Source organism: Chroicocephalus ridibundus, chromosome 4 (assembly GCF_963924245.1).
Source record: "Chroicocephalus ridibundus chromosome 4, bChrRid1.1, whole genome shotgun sequence".
NCBI classification, from domain to species: domain Eukaryota; kingdom Metazoa; phylum Chordata; class Aves; order Charadriiformes; family Laridae; genus Chroicocephalus; species Chroicocephalus ridibundus.
This window is the reverse complement of record NC_086287.1, coordinates 40,093,766-40,103,658: the sequence shown is the minus strand read 5'-3', so window position 1 is coordinate 40,103,658 and position 9,893 is coordinate 40,093,766. Positions and strand designations below refer to the sequence as shown.

General features: G+C 36.3%; 1 protein-coding gene across 1 annotated transcript in view; it reads right to left on the bottom strand.

Moving 5' to 3' along the window:
* Window positions 1-532: 532 nt before the first annotated feature.
* PALS1 (protein associated with LIN7 1, MAGUK p55 family member) overlaps window positions 533-9,893 on the bottom strand; it is a 57,096-nt gene continuing 47,735 nt past the window's right edge. The window contains exons 10-15 of the mRNA XM_063333014.1: window positions 9,718-9,789; window positions 9,158-9,229; window positions 8,274-8,441; window positions 7,312-7,514; window positions 5,750-5,860; window positions 533-3,643 (exon numbers count right to left, since the gene is read on the bottom strand). Of these exons, the coding sequence (XP_063189084.1) occupies window positions 3,467-3,643; window positions 5,750-5,860; window positions 7,312-7,514; window positions 8,274-8,441; window positions 9,158-9,229; window positions 9,718-9,789 (803 nt within the window). The 3' untranslated portion in view covers window positions 533-3,466. The remainder of the gene's footprint in view (window positions 3,644-5,749; window positions 5,861-7,311; window positions 7,515-8,273; window positions 8,442-9,157; window positions 9,230-9,717; window positions 9,790-9,893) is intronic.

Genomic DNA, 9,893 nt, shown 5'->3' with positions numbered 1-9,893 from the left:
CCTAGGAAAAGTGTCTGATAAGCAGGCTGTCACGGAGAGCTGCTGAGTTTGAAGGGCTGTTTTCCTAAAGACATGGGTTTACAATTGGCAAACTGAACACGTGCCATAGCAATAACCCTAGTACGCTGTCTGGAGTACTACTAGTCTCTTCAAGGTAAGCATCTTGTTTTAAACATGACCCAGCACTTAACTCCTGATGCAGGGTAACTGCAAGGAAATGAATTCCTATTAACACCTTTTAAAAGTCATTTTATAACTGAATGAAGCACAAAAACATTTCTCTTTGGAAGCTGAAAGGCAGCACAGCTGAATAAATCATCCCTACTTTGTTGGAAGATACAGGTCGAGCTTGAAAGAGAGAAACTGTAGATCTGAGGACATGTTATTACCTCTTCCACTGGATGTATGCTGTCAGAAGGAACAGAGAACATCCTCTAGGACACTGATGGGTCAAGAGCATCTTTCACACATTCACCACAGTGGCAGAAAGAAGACTCCCAAGATCCACTAGAAGAAGTAAAATTGTACAGTGATTTATTTTAAATCTAGAAATATTTTACATTTTTACATTAGTGTGCAGTTGATGATGTCTCAAAATACAGAGTGCAGATACACGTATAAAAGTACAACGTGGGGCTAACCACAGGTCTCAGTAAAGTTACCTTAATTATTTAAGGCATTAACCTCCCCATCTTTTATTTTAAAAAGTCACATATAATTACATTCAAAAATTCTTTTATGCAATTCAGCTAACATTTATTTTTAATTAAATCTGTACTGGTAAAAATGCAGATAGATACCCTCATTTCAGTCTGATGCAGCTCACTACAAAGCCTGTGATAAGGTTGAAGAGTTTCACCAGTGAAGTTTGCATAGCCTCTTTTACTCTCAAGGGAATTAACACACATTCTTCATCAAAGAAGGCAGAGTAATTTCTTACAAGGTAGTTCCAAACTGGCAGCAGGTTCATTTCTGAGTGCTGCTCAAGCCTCTCCTTTCAGCAGAAGAGAAAACTAGCATTGGTTATAAACCATCACAGCACCTCTACACAGATGTCAGCAAGTACCATGTGCCTTGGGAATTAAAAGGGTAAAGCTGAACTTCAAACGACATTCTTTAAGTCTACATTCAAAAGCTTATTTGTATAAAACCAGCTTCTGTACACCATTTTGGGAAAACTGGGGAGACAAACATCAGTCAAATACATTAATGGCATGATTTACTGTGACTGACACTGCTTATGAAGACTGAATACCTAAGGCAGTTCAGCAACCATCTTGAGCTGATTGTGTCTGCACGAATTTGGACAGTAGGTGTGTAGCTGAGCCAGGGTACCTTAACCAACACATTTTACTGCTTTCCACCTTCTTGTCCAACTATGAAACAGTCAATACCAAAAAGCCTAATACATCTACAATCATCTTTCTTAAAAAAGGGTAGAATTGATACAATATTTTGTAATCTATGAAACACTGACTATCCAATATACCTGAACATTGTAGTTTTCATAAACTATGGATTAAACTGAGAAAGTGCCTGCAATGTGAGGCAAAAAGCCATTATTTTGAATATCCAGCCCTTAGGCCAACAGCTAGCATGTTATTATTGCTAACACTGAATTGAACTAAAGATATTAAAGTTTCCAACCTCATTTCTTTCTGAAGGGTCATTACTTATCCCCACTAATTGCTTAATTGCTCTTCAGCCCTAAATACTAATTAAACTAGCAAATGATTTTGCTTTTTAACAAGACACGAATGCACTCTATACTTCCATTTTTCAAAACAAAAATGTACTGAATATTAGTTCAGTAACTAGGAAAGTTATCTGACAATTTCTTTGTATCTGCTGGGTACTTTCAGCTCTCTAACTATGAGTGTGAATTTGTTCCATTAACATTGGAAGAAAGAATATATGCATTAGAGAATGGAAAAAAAATTAACTACTTTTTCATCCTTCAACATTAGACAGAAGTGAACTACACATTGACTAACTCCAGTGTTTTACCAGTAGGAACAAAGAAACGCTATGGCTAAAATTAAGTGATATTCACAGTCAAGGTTCTTTGCGCTACCCAAAAGCAAAACAGCCAAGATACTACTATTCAGTTAGCTTCAGTGATAGAACAGCCCTACTGCAGATGCACAGCCTTAGTAGTTAAACCTTCACAGCTCAGAATCATTTGAGGACGCAGAGGTGTTCTGATCCGCTTTGCAGAACACACTACGATACAGACAGACCTTGCCTTTTGTTCGCTTGTTTCAAGTTTTTTGTTTGTTTTAACAATTACAAATATTCCCCTTTCTTGTGACTTCTCAGTCAGCTACCAGTGTTTTACGCATACTTTCACTGCAGTACTGAGCAAATGCAGGACAATATGTTGGCTAGTGAATTACAATACCCAGGTATAAAACAGTAGCTACATTCAGCTATTTTAATTCCAGTTAGTTATCCATTAGACCAACAGCCACAAGACGAACCATTTGCAGAGATTTAAAAAAAAAACCCACTACCTTACAATGTTCAGCACATCAGTCTATTTTAGTCAGTATTCTGTTATAAAACATGAGAACTTAAGTTGACTTTTAAGCATGTCTTATAACTATGTATTTTTCACAAAAATATAACCTCTGCCTTTCTAAAGTTCTCTAAAGATCTGTGGAAAACAGCAGCTCCAATCAGTCAATATGTTTTAAAGAAAATTCCATAAAAATATCACATCTAAAAGATCAATACAATATTCACCTTTGATTGGACCTAAAATTAATGTGCAGTCAAATCTGATTTTAAAAGTCTGACTAAAAAGACACAAGGATTGAAATATTTACATTATACACATTTTGCAATTACAGTGCTATTAGAAAGTGGAATGTTTGAGAATTAAAATATTAACTCAAGCCTCAGAGGGCAGCTCCAGACCAGAACGGCATCTTCATTCTCTGTATTTTTTGAACAAGAGAGATTTCTCATTAACATTTTTCATGCGTAGATTATTTCTCTGCCCAATGATCTGTAGAATTATGCTCCTGAACTACCATCACATCCCACAAAGTCATTAAGTTAAGTGTTAAATAACATTCATATTTATAACTATGTGACAGCATGGACTGTATATACACACACACACTTTAAATCTTTGATTTCATAAGGGTGATTCTAGGTAAAAAAAGGTGGATTTATGTATAAAAGTAGTTGCTAGAAAAATCTATCTAAAGCTTTAGAATTTAGTCAAGGTCTTCATTTCTAGACCACTGAGAAAGAAAACTTGGACAATCTTTAGATCAGTTAGATCGGCTCACAAGCTGATGAGCGTATTTTTTCAATAATACGCAAATTCACTGGCAAAGGATGCAGCCACTGAGGTCTAGAGCTCACACACATTTATACTGGAATCGGGCAGAGCTACACACAATCTCCTTGGAAAGATTACTAGATTGAAGTCCATTTGTCCCTTGGAATTGCTCCCTCATCGTAGCCAGGTAGAGGGCACCCACTGGGGTTCTGTGTCAAGTTTGTTTATTAATCGAAGTAGCTCTTGATATGCCTTATCAAGATCAGAATTCACAATTGCTGTATCAAAGTAGTGGCCGTTGTTCTGTTCCATCTCCCTTGTCTTCTCTATGATTTCTCTCAGCTCTTCTGGCTGCAATCAAAAACAGAGAGTTAGCGTACGTGTGTCTAAGCCTCTACCTCACCAACAACAGAGTAGTGAAAGTAACAATTCAGAAAAGTCTTCTACACAAATTTTCATGGTATTGCTATCGGCTATTGAAAAGTCTACAATCACATTGAACCTTGATACGTATTTGAAAGCTAAGGGCACTCAAGACAATCCTTTCTGACTGGACATATGTGGCAAACAGTAAATAACGGCCACAGACTGAAGTAAACGAGGAAGATCTAGCACTGCTCATTTTATGACATTCATTTTACAGAGGTTCTTAAATTATGTTACTGAAAAAATGAGTTAGGTTGCTAAGGCCATTATCCTTCTGAAAAAGACTGGAAATGGCAAAAATAGCGTGAGAGGAAGTTTAATGGTGCAGAACAAGACAACATTCCTCTGGAGATGTAGTGCTACAAACAGCCAAAGGCAACAGCTATCACTGAAACACCGTCACCAATAAACAGCAATGAGAACCACAACGAGAGCTATACATTAAGTTCATCAAATTACCACAGCATCAGGTAAATAACATTGCAGAAAAATAGAAAACATGACTTGGGTTCTGGAAGGAATATGTCAAAAGCAAGAATATTGCAGATGTAGCTAAATGATGCAAAGGAAGAAGCAGAAATGGTTTGTTTTACTTCAGAATTTTTTTAAACTCAGATTCTCTTCTGCAGCTTATTTTTGTATCATATAGAGGAATACTGAAGTATAATTTTTGAGATAATTTTCTAAAGAGGATATTTTCAAAAGGGACTTCAGGCTTCCAAGTTGTTTTTTTTCTAGGTGTTATATACACTTAAGAAAACCAAAGCCACATACAGGCATATATATAAGAAATATCCTTATCAGGGGAAAGGGTTTAACACAGTAGTGTTTACCCAACGGAAATAAATACAACTCCAATATGATTAATCAGAAAGAAAACATGCATAGTTTAACACCAATAACAGTGTATTAATTTTTATTGCAAATGGATGCCTTGATTACTCCAATTAAAAAAAACAGGATATACACAAGATGAAGTATTTATGTAAAATAAAGTTTCATTCATTGCATAACCATGAAGGAGGAAATATGCCCATATTGATTCAGACAAAAAAAAAAAGAAAATCCCTGTGTTTTACAAGTTGGACTTTAATGGAGCTTTAGATCTTACATCCAAGCAATGTATCACCCTTCGACCAAATAAGGGGAGCAAAACAACACAGCCGTAGAACACAGCGAGGTACAATTTCTGACCAACAGCCATATCAGAAGTCCCTTTGAGTTATGCTGGGAAGACTGTTCTTCCTCAGTAGGAACTGTATTATGTTCAATTAGTACTTTCAAGTTACTAGGGTGGCAAAGTGCTCCCACCAATCACTGTAGGGTAGATTTCAATTAAAAAGCTGAAGATTTCATTATCCCAGCAATAAGCACTTTGTATCTCATAAGCTGTTAAGGACCTTTTCTGAGCTTTCAGACATCCTGGTGTAACCTAGGGGTTTAAATTTCATTCTGCAGAACTAACTCCTCATTTAACTTAACGATCTGAACTGGATAAGCTGAGATCTTGACATAACTCTGGTTGAAACACGAAAAGTGATTCTACAGGATCAAGCAATAAAATAACCTTATCTGAAGAGTTTTGGAATACATCTTCAAGTAAATGCTTTTCCAAGGGCAGATAAGTTCTCAAAAGAAAAACAATAATAATTTGTTCCCTAGAGTTACTATCAGGTCTACCTGAAGACAAAGTTGGGTTTTCCACAGTTTTGAAATAAAAGGTCGTGGTTTTGTACCCAAACGCAGGGACCCCAACCGAGACATTGTACCACAGGATTATTGAATTAGCAGTGGATTCCCTTACCTCATAGCTCTCGCATTCAGTCAGGCGAAACCATCTGAGCCCCTCCCTTAGTACAGCCTGCCTACTAACCTGGAGCACATGGATCTCAACTACGCTGCTTCTGATATATTGTCAGGACCATTACCATCTCCCAATTCCAAATAATGAGTATACACATTTGTTTACCAGAACCATCCCAGATCTGTAAATAAAAAGCAGCACACTTTCAGAAGTGTCAGACACATTACCTTTGGGTTTTTCCCTTCTTTGGCCAATAAAGCACGTAATCTCTCTTGTGAAGGTGGTGCAACAAATATAATATATGGCTTCAAGTCAGAATTACGTAGTGTCTTCAGTGACTGCGGAAACAGGATTTACTAAATATTTAACAGTTCCACTCATCAAAAGGGCATTTAATAATGCATTATTCACATGCTATAGCTGATAATACACTCTTCAAACACAATGACGATTGTACAATATTAACATCAGTATAATTAGCCATAACAGTATTATCATCACCACTCAGAACTCAGTCACCTTTTCCTACAAACTTGGTATTCCAACATTTTTCAGCTTCATGGAACCCAAACGTTTACTTTTGTTCAAGAATATTCTTCATAACTAAACTGAAGGAACATATCTTTTGGTATCCAAAAGCAAAAAAAGTCACCTACATTGAATTAAGTTTCCTTACAATGCTGAGGAATGGTATCAGATTTTAAGAGAGAAGAGCCTTTAAATACTACAGTTTGCTTTAAATACTGCAGTTTAACCTTTTCTGTTTTGAAGATTAAAATACAAGGTATCAGATTCACTACTACTGTATGCTTAGCATATTTTTTTTTGGCAGGTTACATTTATATCACGAGATAGGAAATGAAGAGAACCAAACTGTAGTTTAGTTTTTCAAAAAAGTTCCTTCTATGTGTCCCAGAACACACAACTTGTCTCTGAAGAAACAGATTTTTATAACCACAGAATTAGATCAATTTTCAGAGCGTTATGAATTTTCAACTTATTACATGCTTTGCGATACCCATGAACTATTCTAGTAAAGTATCACATGTTCCCAACTGGTGATTGCTAATTATAGCTTTAATACTACCAGACTTTACTGATGTGTCTGAGTTTTAGGGCGTCTTTTGCAGCATCTGTAACAGCAGACGACCTCATACATATCATATATATTATAAAATGGGCTGTGCTCTAGGACTGTCTCCTGCCACATTTAACTAAATTTCCAAGTTGTGGTCTCCAAGTTTGTCTCTCCATAATCAAAAGGTCATAGATAAAGAGCTTTTCAATATTGTCATTGTGATGTACTTCAATCCTGTCTGTTATGGAACTGCAGAGACATTCCCAAAATGCAGTTTTCCAAATACCAACCTCCTCTCCATCTTCAAAAACTCCAGCGCTCACAGAGGAATTGGAAGACAGAGACGCAAATTTTAATTAATTGTTCAATTCAGATGGTTTCCAGGTACTTAAAGCTGGTGAGAACTAAGGTCCCTATTACCTTTACCACAGATCATAGAACTGCCCTAGAATCACAGAATTGCCTAGGCCGGAAGGGACCTTTCAGATCATCAAGCCCAACCATAAGTTATGTATATTTCCAAACAAGGAATAAGGCAGCTGTATTCACAACACACTAAATAGTTGATTGAACACCACTGAAAGAAAATTTGAAATATACATGAAAATGGACCTTGAAAACACACTCATTTTACATAAACCAGATACAGCTCTTTCGATTTTCCCAGTAGCTTCTACAACTGAAACACAACAGGCAACAGCTTTGCCATACCTGGGTATGAAGATTTAAAAGGCATATCTTGCCGGAGTTGATTACTTGCCGCACGGAGTCTATGCTGGTACCATAGAGATTCTTTTCAAACTCTCCATATTCAATGAACTTCCCTGCAGCTATGTCACTCTCGAATGCCTGTCGGGAAATGAAGTGGTAATCCCTGCCAGCTACTTCAGTCTCTCGCCTGCTCCGAGTAGTATCTACAAACAAGAGCAACAAAAAAAGAAATTGAGACAGTGATAGACCTGTAGAACTGCAGAGGACAAATAAATATTTCTCTTACGGGAGACATTGCTAACCAAGCAAAAAAAAAAAGGCATTTGAAATATCCAAGAAATGCAAGTATTTTATTTTCAACAATAAATATCCCTGGACAGATTTAGTTGACAGAGGCTGAACCTACATTTAGAGGTCCAGTTCACATTATCTAGACAAAAAAAACCAGTCAACAAGAAAAGGAATAGTTCCACCTCTGCAGCTGCATTCTGGATGTGAAAACAGCTATTAGTTGTTTATAAGAAGTTACATTGTTAAGCTGTTTGCAAACCTAATTTAGGCTACTTTAGACATTAAAAATATAAAATTCACTGAAATATAAGTGGTTGGGAAGGCACTAAAGCCACCTAAATTTAAATATATGCAGCATAAGTACGTTAAAAATTCTTTGACTGATGTACCAGTTTCTTTTTTAAACTTCTGTAACTCACTCTGATGTTATTCAAACTGAAATATATGCATGTCTTATAATGCCTCTGTAACACTGTGTTGGGACACTGCATTTGCATTGACTTACCAAAGCTACTTTTTGCCACACAAGATGTAACTTTATTTGTCCTTTACCCAAAAGCTGACTATATCCTGCTCAAAACTCCCAAATTCTGAATTGCTATTTTCGACACAAGAGGATTTGTCTGCAGGAAATGTTTAGAATAAGCAGTGTATCTGCCTGTCAAACTTACGGGGGACTGCAGAGGCAAAGCGATCCACTTCGTTATTCATAAGTCTCTGCCGCAATTCATTTTGTCCACAGTTCTGTGGGCCGATCAGAACAATAGGTCGTTTCCTATTTGCTGGTTGATGATACAGTGACATTTCCTCATAGGTCAAAATTTCCTCATTGTCATAATCTTGAGAGACAGACAATAAAATAGTCAGAACGTACCTCACTGCTAGTCACATGTATGGCCTGTCATGTGGTATCAGGTTTCAGCAAGCTCCTGCCTGTCTGCCCAGCACCGAACTGCAAGTCACCAGAGAGCCCAACAGAACCCCAAAGATCATCAGTAACATGAGGCTTTCCCTCGCCTCCCCCCAGGAGAAAGAAAACGTGTTTCCACTTACTACTGATATGAGCAGTAGCATAAACTCAAGAAACAACCTTCTTGCAAAGAACAAGTTTCTAGCACAAGAATAACACTTTATGCCCAACAACAACAAAAATCTCAAAGTACTTTTTAAGAATATAGTATAAATAGCCTAAAAACTCTCTGTGGAGAAAGTTTCCATTTACTAAACTTAATTATGCAGAGTGAGATGATATTACAAAACCATCATCAATTGGTTCATCATTGTAAATTATGAGTGCTTTCATGCCTAAAAAGCTATCTTTTTTTTTTACCCCTATCATCTGTTCTTTATTAAAGACACTAAACAACCCTACAAATTCTGCCACCATCTTTCAGTAAATGGCCTTACAAACCATACTACTGCTCCCAAACAGAACATTATCAGGCAGTATTTCTAACATCATATCCTGAATTTCAGCATTCTTTTCACAAGGCTATTTGTAGAATCTTTTGTAGTTGTTAGTAAGTGCACACGCTATGCAAAAGATGTTTCTTACCGTCATTTTTATTTGCATTGTATAAAACCTTTTTCCGTTTCTTTTTGTTTTTCTTCGCGCACCAGAGTTTTCCTAACCAAAATAAAAATTATCATAATCAAACACTCATACAATAAAAAAAACTTCCTATCCCACTCACTATCTGTATCTTTAAAGCGGAGAATTTATTCTGCAGTTTTGGAAAGGCATAATTACATTACATTCTTAATTACATTACATCAGTTTGGTGTATTAAGCAAACGTTGCATGCCAAGGACTTCAACTGAGTCATGGCAGATAAAATTCTTTAAGAAAAAAGGGCCTTTCCAAATTCCCCTACACCATCCTAATTAGTTATTATTATTATTAGCACATAGTTATGAAAAAAACATGATTTATAGAACAAAGTGCTAAATTTAGACCATTATTTACATGAAGAATTTCAAAGAATCATCCCACTTGTCTTACAAAAAAAAGAAAAATTTTCTACAACACTACAATGACAAGGTTCCAGATATCACTAATTAGCACCTCTATAAGAGTTTTTTTTTTTCCCCCTCCTTGGAAAGCATATATCCAACCTGATTTTTCTGGTTCCTTGTCTTCTTCTATGGTTTGCTTCATTGCTTCTCTTTGTTGCTGAAAACTTTTTCCTAAATGCATAAAAAAAATTAGAAAGCAGTTAACATTTAAAAACCTTTTCCATACTTTTTTTGTAATGCTTACTCATTTTACTTTTTCCTAAGCTTTTACACCT